The 20,035-nt window shown below is 62.1% G+C and overlaps 2 protein-coding genes and 1 long non-coding RNA gene across 18 annotated transcripts in view; 2 read left to right on the forward strand and 1 right to left on the reverse strand.

Moving 5' to 3' along the window:
• The window catches only part of Myh14 (myosin heavy chain 14), a 58,139-nt gene extending 55,843 nt beyond the window's left edge, over window positions 1-2,296 (forward strand). For all 10 annotated transcript variants that reach the window (XM_021246030.2, XM_021246028.2, XM_021246027.2 and 7 more), the window contains 2 exons: window positions 1,535-1,707; window positions 1,861-2,296. In XM_021246030.2, coding sequence (XP_021101689.2) covers window positions 1,535-1,707; window positions 1,861-2,014 — 327 coding nt within the window. In that variant the 3' untranslated portion in view covers window positions 2,015-2,296. The remainder of the gene's footprint in view (window positions 1-1,534; window positions 1,708-1,860) is intronic.
• An 876-nt stretch (window positions 2,297-3,172) lies between these two features.
• On the reverse strand, window positions 3,173-16,813 carry Kcnc3 (potassium voltage-gated channel subfamily C member 3). Of its 5 annotated transcripts, XR_001182460.3 has the most exons (6): window positions 15,781-16,813; window positions 11,038-12,145; window positions 9,723-9,914; window positions 9,378-9,502; window positions 6,966-7,025; window positions 5,962-6,041 (listed from the first exon to the last, which is right to left on the reverse strand). XR_001182460.3 is itself a non-coding variant. In XM_013066346.3 (5 exons), the coding sequence occupies exons 1-4, from the start codon at window positions 16,648-16,650 to the stop codon at window positions 7,009-7,011; spliced, it is 2,187 nt and encodes a 728-aa protein (XP_012921800.1). In that variant the 5' UTR covers window positions 16,651-16,813; the 3' UTR covers window positions 3,173-6,041; window positions 6,966-7,008. The 5 variants fall into 5 exon arrangements, 4 of the variants coding, with proteins under 4 accessions (XP_012921800.1, XP_012921799.1, XP_004866890.1 ...); XM_013066346.3 differs by lacking the exon at window positions 9,378-9,502 and having other exon boundaries at window positions 3,173-6,041; XM_004866833.3 differs by lacking the exon at window positions 6,966-7,025 and having other exon boundaries at window positions 5,918-6,041.
• Window positions 16,814-17,904: 1,091 nt separating this feature from the next.
• LOC101702516 (uncharacterized) lies at window positions 17,905-19,821 on the forward strand. 3 transcript variants are annotated; one of them, XR_015447157.1, is made up of 3 exons: window positions 17,905-19,005; window positions 19,121-19,206; window positions 19,400-19,821. It is a non-coding gene; the product is annotated as an uncharacterized LOC101702516 (long non-coding RNA). The 3 variants fall into 3 exon arrangements; XR_015447158.1 differs by having other exon boundaries at window positions 17,905-17,981; window positions 18,725-19,005; window positions 19,121-19,821; XR_015447156.1 differs by having other exon boundaries at window positions 19,121-19,821.
• Window positions 19,822-20,035: the final 214 nt, after the last annotated feature.

Below are 20,035 nucleotides of genomic sequence, written 5' to 3' on the forward strand. Positions count from 1 at the left end.
GACAGATTGCTCACTGAGTGCCTTGTGCGTGCCAGGCCCTGAGCTGTAGTATATGTGCTGCCGAAGCGAGCACAAGGCCCTGAGCTGTAGATGTGACAGGTAGCACGTTTCAATCATAGCAGAGACACTTGAGGTAGGCAGTTATTTCCCCTCTTATTTAGGTGAAGAAACTGAGGCACAGAAATGTAAAGTGACTTGCTCAAAGTTATTAATCTAGTAGGAGGTGAGGCCAGGATTCCGACTTTTGCCCCAGAGTCTGTAATTAAGTAAGTACTGAGGATTGAACCCAGGGTGTTCACATGGAGCTATATCCCCAGACCTTTTTATTTTTTATTTTGATAGAAAATCTTGCTAAATCACTAAGTTGCCCAGGCTGGGCTCAAACTTGTGATCCTCCTGCCTCAGCCTCCCAGAGTGCTGGGATTACAGGTGTGCACCACCATTGCCCTGCTATATTTTAGTTATTGAGCCGTTACTGTGTCACAAGCTGTTTTTTCTTTTCTTTTTAATGGACACTAGCATATCACTAGTCCCACTTCACAGGTAAAAATCTGAAATTTGAGGAGGAGATATAATTTTCACCAAAGTCACGGTTTGTAGGTGACAGAGCTGTATCAAATCCCAGGTCCACCTGGCGGAACCAAGTCCCTTAAAAGCTCAGGTGAAGGGCAAGGGATTTACCTCCTGCCTCAAAAGCACAAGGTCCCAAGTTCGATCCCCGGTACGAAAAGAAAAAAAAATGCTTTTGGGCCGGGGATTTAGCTCAGCGGTTTCGCTGCTTGCTGCACAAGCCAAGAACCTGAGTTCAATCCCTGCCCCCCCCCCCCCCCCGTCACACACACACAAAAAGCTCAGGTGAGGTTTATTTGCTGTTCACTCCACAAACAATGCTGCATGCCGGGCCCGTGCCAGGCCTTAGGGCTTGGACAAGAATGGGAGTCCTGGCCTTTTCGGAGCTCACTGTCAGTCAGCACAGGGAGGGAAGCAGTGAGTGTGTGTACACAGCAGAGGGAAATGAAGAGAAGAGAAGACACGGGAACGGGGACCCCTTAGTTCAGCAGCATCAGAAAGGCCTCTCTGAGGTGACATCTTCGTTCACACTGAAGGGTGAGGAAGAGAGGCAGGAGCAGCAGGCGCAAAGCCTCTGAAGAGTGGAAATAAGCGTGGTGATCTCAGAGCAGCAAGGCAAACAGGACGGTCAGATGCAGTGAGGTCCTGTGTCCCTCCCTGGAGAGGGACAGCAGAGTCCGGGGAGGGTCTGGGTGAACTCGGTGTGGGTTTCAGACAGGAAGAAACACTGGCCGAGGCCCAGGGTGAGGCGCTGGGGACCCTTCCCAGCAGTACTGGGCCCAGGCACGCAACTGTGAGTGGCACAGCTTGCAGGGGAGCCTGGAGCCAGGGTGGAGAGTGAGTGGCCTGAGGGCCCTAGGGGAAAGGACAAGGGCTGGACAGAGGGCAGGGGACCTGGGGGGCTGTGGGGGCGGGGAGGGCAGCGCCCCGTGGTACCAGCCCGTGGCCCCGCTGCTCTGCACAGCTGGAGAAAGGGAACCTCCGGCTGAAGCAGCTGAAGCGGCAGCTGGAGGAGGCGGAGGAGGAGGCGTCCCGGGCCCAGGCCGGCCGCCGCAGGCTGCAGCGGGAGCTGGAGGACGTCACCGAGTCCGCCGAGTCCATGAACCGCGAGGTGACCACGCTGAGGAACCGGCTCCGGTATGGCGGCGGCGGGCTGTGCCCGGGGTGGGGGAGGCTGGGCCCTGCGGGGACAGAGGGGGCGGAGCCGAGGTCCCGGGGCGTGCGTGAGGAGCTTGGGCACAGGCACTTCCGCCCCGCTCTTTTCTGCCACGCCCGTGTCTCCGCCCGCAGGCGCGGCCCGCTTACCTTCACCACGCGCACAGTGCGCCAGGTGTTCCGCCTGGAGGAGGGCGTGGCTTCCGATGAGGAGGAGGTGGAGGGGGCGGAGCCAGGGTCGGCCCCGCCGCAGGAGCCCGAGTGTCCCCCGCCAGCCCAGCCCCAGTGACCGGCCTGCCCCGGGCGCACCGAGGAGAGGGCGCAGCCCCGGTGGCCCTGCCCGCGCACCCGCCCTTGCACTTTGGAAATGACGGCGCCCCCTGGCATCTTCGGCCACCATCGATCCCACCTCCAGCCCCCTGAGAGCTCCTGGCCACTGCGAGCCCCAACACTGGGCAGCGAGGATTCAGGCCCTGTCCCATGGCGCATCCGGCGTGGCCTGGAGGGCGCTGGGGGCGACTCCCCTCGCGAAACCTCTGGCGCTGGCGAAATAAACTCCCGCCCGAGTGGAGCCCGGCTGCGGCTGCGTGTGTTCCTGGGGGCAGGGGCTGCTGGTTCTGAACTCAGCTTCGCGCGGTCTCCGGTGCCCCGAGGTGTCCCCTCCATTGTATAGATGGGAAACAGGCTTGGGTGGCATGGTCCCTCACCCCAAGCTAGACAGCGAGTGCCAGGAGGTGGCTGCGCTCGAGGCCAGCTCTCCAGGCTTTGCAGGAAATAAAGGACAATGGCCATTTGTGGCAGAGGTTTTGCTAAGAAAGGGGTCGTGCTTGTCCCCCAACTCAGCACCTTGGAGGCTGGTCGTCACTGCTTTCTGGGGCCCAGAAGAGTGAATAGTGGGTATAAACTGCGCCTCCACCGCCCTTTGGGGGCAGCAGAAGCAGGCTCGGAGAGGCAGAGCCACTTGTCCAAGACACAACTGGCTAGGAGGCTTCAGGGCAGAGGTACAGGGGCAGGGCTAGCCCTGTCTGTAGGGGCCCAAATTCCCCACACCCTTTCCTCCTAGACGTCTCGGTGAGGGGTGATGGGCCTGGTGTTTGTCATGGAGGAAATTGAGAGACACCAGCCCCGGCGGGGTGTGCTGGGGGGTTTCAGGACTTCGCCACCCCCCAGGTCCGCACTGCCGCTTGAGATTGAACTCCAGCCTTCGAGTTGAGTCTCATCCCCAGGCCTTCATTTCTACCTTGAGACAGGATCTCTCTAAGTCACTTAGTTGCTGAGGCTAGGCATGAACTTGCCATCCTCCTGCCTCAGCTTCCCAAAGTGATGGGATTCCTGGCTTGTCCCAACGCACCAGGCTCCTTACCATTTTAAAACCATCTTTACTCTTAAATGTCCCAGCCCCGCTGTGCCCCCGGACACCCTTCTCAGCCCACAAACAGGAGGCAACTTTTAAATGAAAAGGAAACTTTTTATTTTGGTGGGGAGTGAGAGGCTGGGTGGGGAAAGGGGCGTGGCTTTTTCTTTGAGGAGGGGGTGACATGCGGCAGCTTCTGCATTGGGCGGTTCATGCACCCTGGGTGGGCGTGGGGGAGGCTTGGGGGGAGGGGCCTGCCGACCCCTCCCTCCCTGCCCTGCGGGAGGACTGAGAAGGCCCCCTTTAGCACCAGAGTTGGACGATTTGCAAAGCTCGCCTCCCAGGCTCCGGACCCCGCCCCCATCCCTGAGAGCGCCCCTCTGCCCCTCCTCCCCCACAGGCCAGGCCCGCCCCGCCCACTTCCGAGTGAGAGAAATTTATTGCTGTGTGTGTGTTTTGGGGAGGGGGAGCCTCAGAGCTCCACCCCCCGCCATTCCTTCCTCCCCGATCGCCCCGCCCCATGCCCCGTGTCCGTGCGTTCCCGGAGCGCAGGAGGGGCGCGACATGCGAGTGGGGGGCACGCGTCATGCAGCGCATGCGTGTAGTTGCAGGCACCTGGCGGCCGAGGAGAAAGGAGCGGACTAGGAGGCAGTCCCTTTAGCTCGCCCTCCCTCCCCGAATCCCACACTTTGTTGACTTGGGGGGTGGGGAGGGGCGGGACGAAAGTCACGTTTTGTAGATGTTTATGATGGTGGGGTTTGTTTTTAAGCTGAACTAAAAAGCTGGGTACGTGTGGCCGATTGGCGAGCAGGGGGAGCCGTTGGGAAGAGGTCAGTACCCTTGGGGAAAGACTCACCCCCTTCCCTGCCCTGTTCTTTGTGTGAGGGTCAGGGGAAACTGGGGGGCTGTTTAAAGAAGTTGAACCCTTTGGCAATATGATCAGTCCCCACCCGCACCCTAGTGTCCGGAGCCCCTAGCCCTTTACCCCGCCCCAACCTCCCCCTCCCCACCCTTCACCCGATTCACCAGGGCTTAGGGGCCGAGGGGAGGATGGGGGGACTCAAAATGCCCCTTGCATAGGAATCGTTGCATCGAGAATCGTGCTCAGTGACGCCCCCACCCGCCCACGGTTGGGCGCAGGGGGTTCCTGAGGCTGCAGGAGCAGGGGGAGGGAGGGGGACGATTCCGCGGGCCCCCAGCTCCAAAGGGGGGCTCCGCTAAGGATTCTGGGACCGGCGCGGGCTCTGGGCCGGGGGAGGTAGCGCATCCTTGAGCCCGGATGCGGTATGAGGGGTGGCTTCCGCGAGCGTGGCGGCAAGTGAGGGGCGCCAGCCCTCTGGGGACGGCTTGGTCTCCCAGGCTGACTCTGCAGCGTCCCTCCAATTGGGCCCGGCCCATGCGGTCCGGGAGTGCCTCCGATGGAAACACTTGTAACCTACATGATGCCCCGACCAAGCAGCGCTACCCGATTCACGCGCAAAATGTGCGCATTCAAGAGAAAGCTTTTTAAACAGGCGCTCTTCGGGGTGCTGCCCACAACCTTGTCCTGCCAGCAAGGGCACCAGTGCGACACACCGGGAAACTGGTGGCCATGAAGGGGGCACCTTTGGGCACCATCTCGGGGAAGGGGCCTGTGGGCAGGGCCGGGGTGAAAGAGGGGCTGCTGGGTCTGGCTCCCTGGAGTTGCGGACAGGCAGAGCCCGCCTGGGAAGTTCTAGCGTCGGGGGGTCCTGGGAAGGATGAGTCTGATGTTCTTTGTGGGACTTGAGGGTGTTGGGGAGCAGGCCGGAAGATCTGGGGGTGTCCGGGAAATGTCAGAGTTGTGGGAAAGATCTGGAGCATCCCAAAGGCTGAACTGAGCTGGAGCTGGGTGGACGCTTGGAGGTCTGAAGTGCTGGGGTGCGACCCGGGGAATGGGAGTGTGGGAGGGGCAGGGGAAGCGTCTGTTTGCAGCGGAGAAGCCCCCAAAGTGTGTGGACATTTGGGGGCGCAGGGTGCCAGGGCCCATCTCAGGAATTCCAGATGCAGGTCTTAATGTCCTGGGAATGGAGGGGTGGGGACTTTGAGGGCCTGGGATTCCCAGGAACCCTGGGTGAGGGGTCTGAGTCCATGCAGAGAGGACAGAAGCGAGCAGCTCCCTTGTGTGTGTGGGGGGGGGACGAAATTCACCAGCGGGATCTTCCCGAAGGCCGGGGGAGCCGCCATGGGCAGCGCACGCTCCTGAGCTCCTGCCTCAGCCGACCGCCTGTCCTCGGAGGGCGTCCCTCCTGCCCCTGTCCTAGGTGGCTCCCTCCTGATCAGTGTGTGTTGGGTTGGTTGCCCTGAGGTGGAGGGCAAGAGACTGCCCCTGTGGCTTGAAGACCAGCCTGACCCCTAGAGGTTCCAGCCCCTCCCCTCCAACTCTCGGCTTGTAGCCCCTGGCGGCTTATTGCTAAGGTGGTTTGGGAGCAGGGGTCTGGCTGGAGAGCATGCAGAGTAGGGGGCGCCCCGAGATGGAATTGGTGTGGTTTGGACTTATTTACACGACTTGATGGGAGAGGGTGTCCTATGGCTCATGGAGACCTGAGAAGGCTTTTTGTGGGGGAGTGGGGTGGGTGGGGGGATGGGCTTTGGCCCCTCCCCTTCCATCCTAGGGGCCCAGGTGGGGGTCGAGAGCCCCGGGGGTGTCTGCTGGCGGGGGTGTCTGCTGGCGTCATCATCTCGGTTGCATATTATTAATGACTTTTTGATTTTTTTAAAAAAATACCTTCCCCATCCCCCCACCCCCAGCTCCTTTGACCTTCTTCCTGGTCACCCCCGAGTCCCCCCACAGGGGGGCGGGAGTGCTAGAGGATGGAGGGCAGGGTTGGGGGGGCGCGGCGGGTGGCCCGGGGAGAGCCAGGGGGGGTGGCAAGGGGCGCGAGGCGCAGGGACACCCCGCTCAGGCCCGCGATGCTGCTCAGGCTGCGGGATTTCTCGTAACCTGGGGAAGGGGCAGAAACACGAGGAGGAAGCATGGAGATGGGGCGCGGGGCAGGTCCCACGGAGAGACCCCCAAGACAGGGAGAGAGAGAGACAAGGGAGAGGGCGAGAGACATCCAGAGAGACAAAGGCAGTGGGGAACAGTTAGAGACAGAGAGGGAGGGGGCACAAAAAGAGGGGGCGAGGTGCAGAGGTGGGTGGTGCGGGCCGAGGAGGTGGAGAGAGAAGTGAACAAATCGCAGTCAGTCAGCGTCCACGAGGAAGGTGCAGACACGGGCGGGGCGGGGGAGACTCCGGATTAGGAGGCGGCGGCGCCCCCCGAGCCTCCCGCCCCTCCCCCACCGACCCCCACCCCTGTGGTCCCCTAGTCTGAGGCCAAAGGTGGGGGGCAGCAAGGCAGGATGGTGGGCGGCAGGGTCGTGAGGAGGGGCTGGGTGGAATGGAGTGGGGGAGCAGCCGGTGGGGAGGGCTGGGGGGACCAGCTGAGGCGGCAGCGCGGGGCTGGGGGCCACCAGTCTCGAGGATAGGCCGGGAGGCCTGGACGGAGCCAGAGCGGGGTGGGGGGGCCTTGGGGAGTCCAGGCGGACTCCAAGGGCGGGAGGGGAGGGGCGAGGCTCGGGCCGAGGCATCCAGGGTCCAGGAGTGTCCAGGAAGTCAGGGAGGCAGGACCGATCTGGGGTACCCCAGAGCTGAAATGGGCGTCTGCGGTGAAGGTGACGGGAAGGCCTTAGGGGTACACCTCGGGGAGCCCGGACCCGGAGGTCCTGCGTGTGGTTTCTACCATCGCACCTCATGTGGTGGCTTTTCTGGGCAGAGGGGGGCTGTCTGGAGTGGGGGTCCTGAATGGAGGAGAAAGGGCCTGGGGACTGAAGCCCGATATCTTGGGTTTACCCCCTGCCCCGCCCCCCCGTTCCCAAATGCTAACCTGGGGGGAAGGGGCAGGGGGGACCCGAGGGTCTCGCGAGGTCTCAGGCGGTGACCAGAGCTGGGGACAGAAATACAGAGAGTCACAGTGGGGAGGAGCATGGAGGGGGAACCCCCCCAACACAGCCTCACTGTTGGGGGGGGATGGAGAACGCCAGAACCTCTTCCTCCTCGCTGTTTTCTGGGGGAGGGGGAGCAGTGAAATGGGCGTGGCCAGAGACATCAAATATGGAAGGAGCTTCCGGGGTGGCTGGGGGGCATGGGAGGAGGAGGAGGGGACAGGGGTGGGGAAGGGAGAGGAGGAATGACAGGGTGTGGGTCGCAGGGTGTCTTGGGGGAAGGAGGGTCAAGGGTCACCTGGGGAGGGAGGAGTGGGGGTGGCTCAGGCTTCGGGACACACAGGTGAGGGTCCAGTCACCCCATCAGCTCCAGTCATTATTTGAGTTCAGTGAATGGATGTTGGCATCGTAGGCAAGAGAAGCAGGGACCACCCCCCAGCCCTCACCAGATCCCCCACCCCACCTCCATTCTACCCCCCCATTCCACCAGGGCCCCTCAGACCTAGGGGTGGGACATCAGGGCCACAGGGAGTGGGAACAAGCAGGGGAAGAGCTGGGGGGGAGGAGATGACAATGGAGGACTGTGAGGGTCATGGAAAGGGGGGCACAGACTCTGGACGGGAGCCGAAGCCTTCTCCTCCCTGGACTGTGTGGGACATGGGGGCTTGGCCAGGCATCCTGGGGGGCCCCCAGGTTCCCCTACAGCTTCTCCTTAGGCTTCTTCAGGGTGTGTTTGTTTCTAAGGGAGAAGTCTGTGGACATTTGCTCAGATAAGCTTCCCATCACATTTGTGATCAATCCCAGCATCTTCATGGCCATGGTCTTGTTCCCCACTCCCTCGGTACCCCTCTTCCCTGGCTTGCTCAGCCCCAGCCACAGTGGCTGTTTCTTTAAGAGACCACTTCAGCACCTCAGGACTTGCCTTGTTGCTCCTTTTTGTTTGTTTCCCCTTCTTCCTCCAATTAGAGCTTGGCTGACTTTTCCTGTACAGCACTAAATAGTAAACACTTTTGGCTATAGGAACCATATGGCCTCAGTCACAATTACTCTGCTGTGTTGTAGCTTAACATGATTGTGTCCCAATAAAGTTTTATTTACAAAAACAGCTGGCTGGAAGCTTAGAGCCCTATTACCAATCTGTGCTCTAGATTGTGAAGCTGTGATGGAAGGTTCTCCCTTTGCTCACCACCAGATCTCCAGGGCCTGGGGCTGTGGCCTCATTGCTTCAGGCCATGGTGACACACAACTGTAATCCTAGCTACATGGAAGGCTAAGGCAGGAGGATTAAGTCTGAGGTCAGCCTGGGCAACTTAGTGAGACCTTGTCTCAAAAAAAAATTTTTTTTTGGTACTGGGGATCAAACTCAGGACCTTTCACTTGCAAGGCAGGCACCAGAACCACTGAGGTAAATCCTCAGCCCCCCAAAAAATTTTTTTAAAGCTGGATATGGTGGCACATGTCTGTAATTCCAGAATTTGGGAGGCTGAAGTAGGAAGACTGCCACGAGTTCAAAGCCCACCTATGCTACATAGTGAGTTCAAGGCCAGCTTGAACTACATAGTGAGAAGCTGTCTCAAAAAATAAAAATCAAAAAAATTTAAAGGACGGGGTTGTAGCTCGGGGGTAGAGTACTTATAGTTGCAAGGCCCTGGGTTCAATCCTCAGCACCATAAAGGGGGGGGGGCAAGATCATAGAGTATATTAACTTCCAGCACATGGGAGGTACTGGGCTTTGCATTGCTAAGGACCTCTTCATCCCTGCCCCCACGTCTTGACCTCTGACCCCTTCCTGTCCATCCCCACAGCTTAAGTCTCTTGTTTCCCCAAGACCCTCACCTCAGCCTGACCTCATCTGACTGCTGCCTCCCTCTAATCACGGAGAGGTGGCTTCTCTTCTCCATCCTGGGCACCGGAAGTTGTCCCTGACCCTCCCCCAGGAGTCTTGTGTATTCCTCTTCCTCCGCCCAAGCACAGGTGACCTCCACTGATGACTCCAGACTTGACTGCCTCCCTGCAGCTCCTGCCTAACTCACAGCCCCTGGCGCCCAGCATCCCGCACCCAGAAGCGTCTGGGTGCACACCCCACTTTCCTAATGGAACGCAAACCCAGGGGAGGAACAGGGAGAGATCGTGATGGGGATCAGTCATGAGGACAGGGTGTGGAGGGATGGTGGGGTTAGTTCTGGGGGGTTAGTGGGGACATGGTGAGTCGGGGGGGGCGCTGGGGGTCAGTGTCAGGAGGGTGCAGCTGTTCACAGTGAGGGAGCAGAGTCTCGGTCAGTGGGGCTGCATGTTGTGGGAAGGGTTAGTCGAGGGGAAAGGGAAGTGGGGGGGGGAGCAGGGGGGCTACTTACCCCGGGGGAGGGGTTCGTCCACTAGGGGGATATCCAGGCTGCGGCGTTGGCGTTGAGGTCGGGCAAGAAGCTTGGGGGGCCTGGCTTACGCCAGTCGTGGGGGAGCAGGGGGGGAGCACCAGTGGCTGGGTGAGGAGGAGGCCAAGGGGCAGGGGATGGAGATGGAATAAAGACAGTGAAGGGTCAGTGGAGAGGGGCCTGGGGCGGCAGGTTTGGGAGGGAGGCAGTGTGGGGCAAGGATGGGGAGAGGGAAGCTGGGCACCCCACCCCTCACCCTCTCCACCCCACCCCCCGGCAGGGGAGGGCGAGAGGGTCCCGGCAGGGGGCCCATGGAGCCCACCTCACCTTTTCGGATGGAGCCGTCAGGGGAAGGGGCATAGTCGGTGAGGAGAAAGCAGGCACGGTCCCGGCTGTAGCGGCCCCGGCTTCCGGGGGTGATGGGGCTCTTGTCCTCGGGGGACGCGGCGGGCTGGTCGATGGCGGGACAATCCTCGTGGGCCAGCGCAGCTGCAGCAGGATCGCCATTGGGGCGGGGATCTGCTTCCCCCGGGGTCAGACAGACACAGAGGAGAGAGTGAGGGTCGGAATGAGGGCAGAGACAAGATTCCAGGCCAGGGTCCCTGGGGGAACCTGGGGTGGGGGACAGGGCGCCTGCGGGGCTGGGGCCGGGCGTGCGGGTGCGGGGGAAGAATGCAGGAAGACGTGGCTGCGTGCTGGGGTTGGTGGGAGCCAGCTGAGCAGACCTGACCCGGGTGGGATGCTGGGGGCCTGGAGGGGACGGCTGGATGAGCCAGGGAGGAAGTGGTAGTGGGGTGCTGAAAGGGCAGCGTGGGGACGGGCTGGAGGGGATAGATGAGGGAGGGGAAGGTGGGGGTCCCCTAGGGGCTGACTCGAGCTATTTTTAATGGGTGTGAAACCGGGTCAGTGGCTGAGGGAACAAGATGGGGGCTGGGTGGCCCAGCTCCCTTTCTTGACCTACTTAAGGCCTGGGGGTGGGGCCCACCTCTCCCTCCTCCCCGACACTCAGATTACTGTCTCCGAGGGACTCCCTGGACCTGGATGTACGCAAGCACGCTCGCACCAGCACGCACACATGCATGCACGCACGCACAGACGCAGGGACAGTCGACCTTCTCCTCCCGCGCCCCCCGCCCCTCCTCCCCTCAGTGACATCTGTGTGGAGCTCTCTCTAGAGCCCGCCCAGCACCCTGGCACCCCAGCCTCTCTGCCCTGTGACCTCTGAAGCCCGCTGTGACCTCACTGTGAGGCCATCCTGGCTTCTCTCGACGGCCCCACCTGCCCTCACCCGCCTGCCCCTTTGTCTCTGCACTTCCTCCTGCAGACCCACCGTGTCCCACTGTCAACCCAGGACTGTCCCTTTCCCCCAGCCTCCTTCTCCAGCCTGCCCAGGCCCCACGAGAGACTCTGAGTCCCTCTCGCCAAATGGCCCATTGCTCTGCCTCCATGGCCCCTCGGAACAGCGTGGCTTCCAGTCTGCCTCTCTCCAAAGAGAGACAAGAAATCCGCGCTTCTGTGGGTCCGTGGGGCTCCTCTCTGGCCTGCCTCACCGTCGCCTTCCCTCTCCCCACTGTGTCCGGCCGCCTTGTCTCTGAGCCTCCCACCGGTCTCCATCTGCTCCACACCCCCAAGCCAGCCTCACCTGCCCTGTTGATTTCAACCACTTCCTCCTGAGCCAGTGGGCAGGGCTCACCAGGGGCCGGCAGGGGAGGCAGCCCCATGATCCCCAGTCCCCCTGCACCCCCCCTGAGCAGCCCGGGGTGCGTGTGGGGCCCCGGCGGGTAGGCCCCAGCCACAGTCACCCCCACGGAGGGTGGGCTGATGGGTGGGGGGGGGCTGATGCCCCCGCTGCCGTGGTGAGGGTGTGTTGGAGGTGGCGGGGGTGGGTCAGGCTTGCAGTAGTTGGGCGAGCCAGGCTGGGGGGGCCGGGGGATGTGTTTGTTCTTCTTCTTAGGCAGCTTCTGTTTGGCCATGGCCAGCGAATAGTACATGCCAAAATTGTTGACAATGACAGGAACAGGCATGGCGATAGTCAGCACCCCTGCCAGGGCACACAGCGCCCCAACCAGCATCCCAGACCACGTCTTGGGGTACATGTCTCCATAGCCCAGGGTCGTCATGGTGACCACAGCCCACCAGAAGCCGATGGGGATGTTCTTGAAGTAGGTGTGGTTGGACCCCAGGATGTCGTCCGGGTCGGCGCCAATGCGCTCAGCATAGTAGATCATGGTGGCAAAGATGAGCACCCCCAGGGCCAGGAAGATGATGAGCAGCAGGAACTCATTGGTGCTGGCACGAAGCGTGTGGCCCAGCACCCGCAGCCCCACGAAGTGGCGGGTCAGCTTGAAGATACGCAAGATTCGGACAAAGCGCACGACGCGCAGGAAGCCCAACACGTCCTTGGCGGCCTTGGAGCTGAGGCCCGAGAGGCCGACCTCCAGGTAGAAGGGCAGAATGGCCACACAGTCGATGATGTTGAGGCTGCTCTTGAGAAACTCCACCTTGTCCGGGCAGAAGGTGATGCGCATGAGGAACTCAAAGGTGAACCAGACCACGCACACGCCCTCCACGTAGGTCAGGAAGGGCTCTGTCTCCACCTCCACGTTGGTGATATTCTCCGGCGGGGCCCCGGGGATCGGGGAGGCCTGCGTCACAGTCTTGTTGCTGATGTGGATGAAGCCCTCGTGGGTCTCCAGGCAGAAGGTGGTGATGGAGATGAGGATGAAGAAGAGCGAGGCGAAGGCCACATACTGCAGGCAGGACGGGAGAGACAGAAAGGTGACCGAGGCATGGAGTCCACTGGAATCTAAGCAGGACCCTTCCAGCGCCCTCTTCTCAGCCTCCCAGGCCCAACCCGGAGGGAATCCAGGTGTCCCAGCCTCTTGGCTCCATCACGTCTGGCTTCCTGTGCTGCCCTCTACAGTAACAAAAGGAACAGAGGCAGCCAGACAGGACCTGGGCCCCAAACATGGCGCAGAAGGGCCCTGTCTCCTCTGGAGCCAGCTCTCTGCCTTCCAGGCCACCTTGCTCCACCCTTCTGTCCCCTGGGCTTTCTGGCCAGCTTCAAGGGCCAAGCTATGGGAGAAGCAAGGGGACCAAGGTCACACACCCCTGCGCCTCAGAAGCTTTGGGGCTCAGCTTGGAGTTGAGGGAAGGGGAACGCTGGGAAGGACCACAAGGTGGTCAGGAGCAAGAAAGCCCGAGTTTAAGTCCAGCTTTTGACATGTCAGACTTGGGCAAGGAGGTTAGGCTTTCTGAACCTTAAGGATTAGATGAGAGGTGAGTGTATAGAGGGCCTGGCCTGGTGCCTGGAACCCGGTATGGTCTGAGTGGCTCCTGGGGTACCCGGCATCGCTTAGTGGGGTCAGGGACGCTGAGGGTCTCAATGCCAATGTCCAGGGCCCAGAAAAGGAAGAGGCTGGATGGGGACTTCGGCCAGGAAACGCAGGGCAGAGGCGGGGTCAAAGCGGGGACCTTGGGGGCCAGGACCTGAAGAAAGATGGGATTGGAGGGTTAAGGCTCCAAAAAGGGAAGAGGAGAGAAAAGGGAGAAGGGGAGGAGCTTGAGGCTTTAGAGAGAGTAGGGTCTCAACACTGGGGGAGAGGGCAGGCACGCGGCCTAAAAATTAGGGGCTGGGAAACCTGGGCCACTGCAAGGTGGGGGAACTAGGCTCTCGCTACAGCCGCATGGGCTTTGACAAAGCTCTGCAGAAGAGGGGCGAGGTCCAGGTCCAGGAGGAGGAGGGGGGCCAGGGGCCGGGGATGGCTTTATCAGATACCGGGGAGGCTTCCTCGGAGAGGCCAGGGAACCGGTGCTGGGGTGAAGGGGGCTTTAATCAGATGGGTAGTGGAGGCCCAGGGCTAGAGTGGAGGGGTTCGACTTTCAATCTCAAGTGGAGACCAGACCGGCGGCGGCGATAACCTAGACCCTGGGATGGGCCCCGGGGGTCAGCGAGGGCCCTCGCCCACCCTCTTGGTTTCTCCGCAGTGGGTTAAGAGGCAGGAGGCCTCCTCAGAGCGCATGCCCGGTGTTCCCCGCCCCCCCCCTCCGCGCCGGCCCCCGGCGCAGGCTGCGGCACCGCAGTGGGGGCGGGCCGGCCGGGCCGGGGGGCGGGGCGCGCGGAGGCCAGCACCGCGGACAGCTCCCGCCGCAGTGCGCAGCCGCAGTGGCCGCGCACCGGCTTAACCCCTTCCGGGCTGGAGCCCAGCAGGCAGCGCGCAGCCGCAGAGCTATGCTTCCCGACCGAGGCCGCGGGCCGGGCTCCATTAACTCCTTTCCTCCCAAGGCACAGGGGAGAGGTGGGCAGCCGCTGTAGTGCACAGCAGCAGGGTGGGACAGTGTGGGCCGGTTTAACCCCTTTCCCCAGGGGGGCTCAGAAGCAGAAGGGATAGGAGGGCATGGAGTCCCTGTAAGGAGGAAAGGAGAGATTACAAGGAAGGGAGAAAGTGGAGCCAGACCCTGCACTGGGCATTGGCCGGAGCTCCCAACTCTCAAGCAATCTTACTTAGAGACTGTAAAGTGCTGGGCTTACCGTAGACACTCAATCAAACGTCTGTGCAGTCAATGAATGACCTCCGCAGCTGTCCCGGCCCCCTAGCCAGACCACCGCAGGACTCCACTTCCTCCCTACCCCTCACCTCAGCACCCTTCAATGGGGTCACTGGAGGGAAGGGCGCCCCGGGCCGTGAGGGGAGGAGCCGCTAGCAGGCCTCGGGGCATCTAGGGCCAAATCCTTCGCCACCTCTTCCTTCCCACTTCCCCCCCACTCAACCCCAAATCTCGCCAACTCAGCGCTTCCCAGGGACCAAACTTTCTGCGGTGCCTCCAGACCCCCCTCCCCCTAACTCCCTCCCCCGTCTCGAATGCGGCACTGCGGCTCTGCGTCCTTCCCTGCCCAGGACACGGCACCGTGGGGGGAGGGCGCCTGGACCGGCTCCTCTGGGGTTTGTGCCTCCAGGGGACGGAAGGGCCCCCGGGATCACTTTGCTCTCCCCTCTTTCCAATCCCCCCTACTTTGAACTGCTCCCTCCTCTCTTCCCACACTTTCACCCTCTGGGATCTCCTGGGTTGGGAGGAAGTTGAGGAGGAAGTTTTCTGGGAGAGATGGAGAGCTCTTGGGAAGGAACCCTAGACTGTGAGGCTGAGGTAGGGCTGAAGGAATGAGAAGGCCAGGAGCACTATGGCAGAGGGAAAGAGGTTGCGGAGCCCAGTCCTGGGCTTTGGGAAGGGGAGCATGAGAAACAGAGAAAGCAGGGCGGGAAGAAGGAAGACCGGGCAGGTGGAAAGATTCTGAGGCAGGAGAGAAAGAATGGGAGCTATTTTGAGAAGTTTCTGGGCTGATGACTAGAGCGAGGTTCCCGAGGTTTGAGGTGAGAGATGAAGTTCTAGAGCAAGAGGCAGTCACTTGACAGAGGGAAGGGGAGATCCCAGAGACGGAGTGTGGTGTGCAGCTGAAAGGCCAGAGGGAGAGGCTGGGGCGAGGAAGAGCAATTCTGGGGGACACATGGGGTTCTAAAAAGGAAGCGCTAGAGAGCATGGGGCCTCCAGAGTGTTCTGGAGACAGGAGGAGGAATAGGAAAGACTTGGGGGATGCCCAGAGCTTTACGGGGAAAGTTTACTGGGGTGAGAGGTGGCATGGGGTAAGGATGAAGGGACAGGAACAGAGGGTGGCAGGGAAGTGCCAGGAGGGGAGCCGCCCCAAGACTCAGCGTTGCCGTGCGGAGAGGGAGTTGTCCTGGCTGGAGCAAGGGGTCAGGAGGACCAGAGGGGTCCCAAGGCCCTGCGCCTGGGGCAGGGGCTTTCTGAGACTTTGATGGGGGTGAGGGCAGAGGTACCAGGAGACCTGAATCTGGAGAGCCGTGTCCTGGGAGATGGGCCCAGGAGAGCTGGGGAGGTGTTGGGAGAACCTGAGAGTTGAAGAGGGGAGGGCGGGGAAGTGGGGGGCAGGCTCAAAAGACCAGCCCACTCTGAGGCCCACAAAGGTCTATCTCCGGAGGGGCTGGAGTGCTCCGAGAAACCGAGGCCCAGGAGAGGTCCTGTGAGGGTCTGGGGGTGGCCAAGAGCGGCGAGGAGACGTCTGGAGGGGCTGGGAAACAGAGGCTTGTGAAGGTCTTCTGAGGATCCCCGAGAGGACCGGTTTGTTCAGGGCCCCCTGAGGTTCGTGGTCGGGAGCGACTTTCTAAGGGCTGGGGGGTGCTGGGCAGGCCTGAGAGGATCTGACGGTTGGAGAGATGACTTTTGGGGACCTGAAGGTTGGCGGGGGGGGGGGGGCAGGAGGGTCCGACCATCCAGGTGGCCCAGACCATCCAGTTAGGGTTGGGATGGGCGGCCCCACAGATATGGGGGTGCCTGGAGAGGGGTGCTGGGGGCCCCGAGAGCGGCTCACCCTGGCAGCCCGCGACGAGTAGGGGTCCTCGAAGAGCGCCCACACACGGGGCTGCCAGCGGCGCCACCACGTGCCGCCCGCGCCGCCCGCGCCCCCTGGCGGGCCCCCGGCGCCGCCGCCCGAGTCCTGGAAGCAGAGGCGCTTGAGCTCGCCGCCCGCGCCATCCAGGCCGCCGCCGCCCGCGCCCGCCTCGTCGTCCAGGCCCGTGTCGTGCGCTCCCGCGGCAGCGGCATTGGCGGCGCCCGCAGGGTCCGGGGCCTCGAAGGAGTCGAGCGCCTCCTCCGCGTCGCGGTGCTGCCGGTAGGTCATCCAGCAGCAGGCCTCCACGTCGGTCTCGTCGATGCCCCAGAAGCCCAGCTCCTCCTCGAAGAGCGGCCCGCACACGTCGGCCGGGCAGTGCAGCTTGCCCGTGCGGTAGTAGTTGAGCACGTAGGCGAAGACGCCCGGGTGCCGGTCGAAGAAGAACTCGTCTGCGCCGGGGTCGTAGTCGAAGCGCGCGGCCGCCTCGGGCTCCGTCAGGCCGGCCAGCCGCGTACCCGGCAGGGTGCGCAGCGTCGAGCGGTACGTCTCATGGCGCACGCCGCCCACGTTGATCACGATCTTGCCGCTGTCGCCACCGCCGCCGCCGTGCCGCCCCATGGCCGCCGCTGGCAGCCCGGGGCATGGCTCGGCGCGGCGGTCCCCGGGCCCTCGGGGTGCCTGGGGGCCCGCCGGGGATGCGGCTGGGCCGGGCTGCGCAGGCTGCAGCGGCGGCGGCGGTGGCGGGGACAGCGGCGGCGGGGACTCGGGCTGCTGCGGTGGTGGCGCCGGCTGCTGCTTGCTGGCCCCCTGGCGCCGGGGGAAGGACGAGACGCAGACTGAGCTCAGCATTGGACAGGGGGCGGGCCGGAGGGGGCAGGGCAGAGAGGGGCGGGGCTCGGGAGGAGAGATGGACGTGATTGGGTGGGAGGAGGCGATGACTAGGAGGGCCGGGCCTGGAGGGTGCAGAGACTGACGCGATTGGGTGGGAAAAGGCGATAGAATGGGGGGTGGGGCCTCCGTGGGAGAGGATCAGAGATGATTGGCCTGAGGGGTGAGTGGGTGTGGCTGAGGTCTGGAAGGGGGGGCTGGGTCTCTAATACAGCCTGAAAGGGGGGGCACGAGTGAGGCTCCCCAATTGGATGTTTCGGGTGAAGGGCGGGGCGTCAAAGGGTCGCTAACGCTATCTGGGCGAAACAGGGGAGGGAGAAAGGAGAAAGCGGAGCGAGGTAAGTGAAAGAGACCTGAGAGAAGCAGAAAAAAAGGGGAGCCGGGCTGGCCGGGAAGGTAAGGGCCACGATGAGAGAAGCTGATCGGATTGCACTAAGAAGGGGCCCTAGGGGAGTAAGTTTGCACACCTGGACCTAAAGCCCTGGCAGACAGGACCGTGTGCAGGGGCAGGGGGAGAGGACGGAGTCGAGCTAACATTGGACGGATCAGAGCCGAGGACAGTAGAAGGGGCACTGATTGGACTGGGACAAGGAAGGCGGGACTGAGCCAGGGGCGGGAACTATGGACAGAATGGGGCCAGGCCGGACTGAAAAGGGCCACGACCAAGGGGAAGAGACTGAGATCCGGTGAGAAGGGGCAGGACTGAGGCTAAGGACAGGGCTAAGGGAGGGACTGAGGCTGCAAGCTAGGCCTGGCTACACCGGGCTTAGCCGGGAGAAGGACAGTCCCAAAGGATGGGAAGAGACGGAGCTGGATGGGCGAGGACTGCAGAGGGCAGAAAACATCTGGAATGGTCTGTAGGAGAGGGTGAAGGGGGAGCTAGAGGAAAAAGTGAGCGCTGGACGGACAGCAAGGACCTGGAACGGAGAGATCTTGGGACAGGGCCCTAAGGGTCCACGGGGCCTTAGGGACCGGGGCAAGGACCAACAGGTGGACCAAAGGAAAGTGGGGGAGGTAGGGTGTCAGAGAGGCCCAGAGGGGGCTCGAGTCGGCGAGTTAGGGGCGGGGCCAGGACCAGGCGGCCCACCTCCGAACGGGCCGGCCCCGCCCCCAGGGCGGTCCGAGGCGCTGGGAAGCAATGCGCAGAAGCAGGGGCTGGGGCTGGGTCAGCGGCTGCAGCGGAGGCTGCGGCGGGAGGCGGCGCCTGTGGGAGTGAAGGGGGAGGGTCAGGGCGCTGCGGGACGCGCGGCTCGGTCCCGGGCCCACCGCCTCCCGCTGCAGGTGTGCAGCTGGTTCGTATCTCCTCCCAACCCTCGCCCGCTCCCGTGCCTGTGTCTCTCGGTGTCCCTTTTTCTTCCCGATCTCTGAGTGTTTGTCCCGCCGCCTCTGTTCCTACCTGAGTCTGTGCCCCTCTTTTCTAGGGCTCTGCTCTCCCCGAGGGTCTCTGAACCTCCCTTCCTTTTCGGAGTCTCTATGCCTTTTCTCCCTTGGGCTCAGTCTCCTTTCCGCGGCTGTGACTTCATACCTTCCCCCTAGTCTTTTTGCGGGAGTCTCTGGACCCCCATTCCGCCGGGCGCCTGTCTCTCAGGTCTCTGCCCCGCTGGCCTCTGCTCTTTCATCTGGGCCTGGGTCCCCTCCATAGATCGCGGTCCCCTCCTGAGCGCTGTCTCCCTCTTCGCGGCTTGGCCCTCCACCTCTGCCTTTCATCTCTGGGAGGTCTCCCTGCCCTGGGTCGCTCTCCCTCCTGGTGTCTGTCCCTTCTTTGCGTCTCTGTGCTTTACTCCTTCCCAGGCTCCGCTCATTCACCTGGGTCGCTGGCTCCCCGGGTTCTCTGCCAGCCCCGGCTCCTCCCCTTCCCTGTCCCCCTGTGTACGAATCGCTGCCCTCTTTCCAGCTATCTAACTCCCTCTCTATGGGTCTCATCATTTTTTTTTTCTCTGTCCCCTCCCTGAGTCTCTCTTCCCCACCTCTCTCCCTTTCTAAATGTCTCTTTCTGGACGTCCCCTGTCTCTGGGCCTCTGTCCCCTTCTCTCAGGGCACCCCGCCCCACACACCCCGGTCTGACCCCCAGCCTGGCCGGGACTCCAGGCTGCGTCACTACGGAGAGTTGCAGAAGTGGGGCCCATCCTGCAGGCCAAGGAGGTGGTGCCCTCATTCCCCAGACCTCGGGCTCTCCCAGGACCCCAATCCAGGGAATGATCCTCGGGCAGCCCTCAAGCCTCTGATGGGACCCACCAGGGCCAAGGAAAGACCTGGGCACCACCTGTCCATGCCCCAAATTCTGGTGTGCCCCAGGCAGAAGCGGGCAACCCTGAGGTGAGAAATGGGATAAGGGTTGAAAGAGGCTCACAGGCCATTTGGGGGCGGGGTGGAGGCTGGAGCTGGGGTAGGGGCTGGGGCAGGGACATGAGTCAGCCACCCTCCCCTATAGACCACCCCACCCCAGCTTTCCACTATCGGACTGCAGCCACACAGGAGATCAAGTGACCAAATCAGCGTTCTAGCAGAGGTCAGACGGTATGCATAAAGTGAGGGTTTGGTGGGGAGAAAGGAGCTGGAAAGGGGAAGACTATGGGATGAGATTTGGGATTCAAGACTACAGAGGGAGGGGGAGCCCGCCGCAGGGAGCAGTAATAGGATGGCCCAGGTTCCCTGGGCCCTGGGAAATTTGGACGCTGTCACCTCTTATGGCCTTGCCGGACCTCACCAGGCTACGTGGGGGATCTGTGAGTCTCGAGTCTCCGCCTGTCCCTTGGAGGGGATTTTGGGAGACAAGATGGACCCTGAGTTACAGGACACCCAGCTATGCTCACAGAGGAGGACACGGACTCCATGCTTGGCAACAGACACCAGGAGAGGAAAAGCTAATGCCTGTCCACTTCTTCTAATCTTTCCCCAGCCCTGCTCCCCCAATCTATCTTTTCCCGGACACTCAAAGCACAGAATTCCTGAAAGCTCCGAACTCCCAGCTCTGCCATCTCTGGAACTCCTTTCCAATCCTCCCTCCCTCCTTCCTCAGGGCCCGGCGATTGGGGATGGGTCTTCCCCTCCCTGATTTCCAAGACCTCTATTCTCATCGGTTCCAAATCCAGCAAAGGGAGTCTCACTAAAGCTGAAAATGTGAGGACTCGCCGCCTAAGATCTTTGATTGCTAAGACCTCCAAATACCTGGGTGCCCCAAAGCGTACAACCGAGCGGAGATCTCTCCGCTGTCATTTTTGGGTCCCATCTCCCAGTCCCCGCCTCCATAACTGGGATTCGAGTTGTCTTACGCCCCCCGCGGACCTGAACCTCCGCCCCCGCCCCCGTACTCACCCCTAGTCGAGGCGAGGCGGGGATGGGGCGA

Source organism: Heterocephalus glaber, unplaced genomic scaffold, assembly GCF_053883595.1.
Source record: "Heterocephalus glaber isolate CG9 unplaced genomic scaffold, H.glaber_assembly_v1.0 deba00001744, whole genome shotgun sequence".
Taxonomy (NCBI): Eukaryota; Metazoa; Chordata; class Mammalia; order Rodentia; family Bathyergidae; genus Heterocephalus; species Heterocephalus glaber.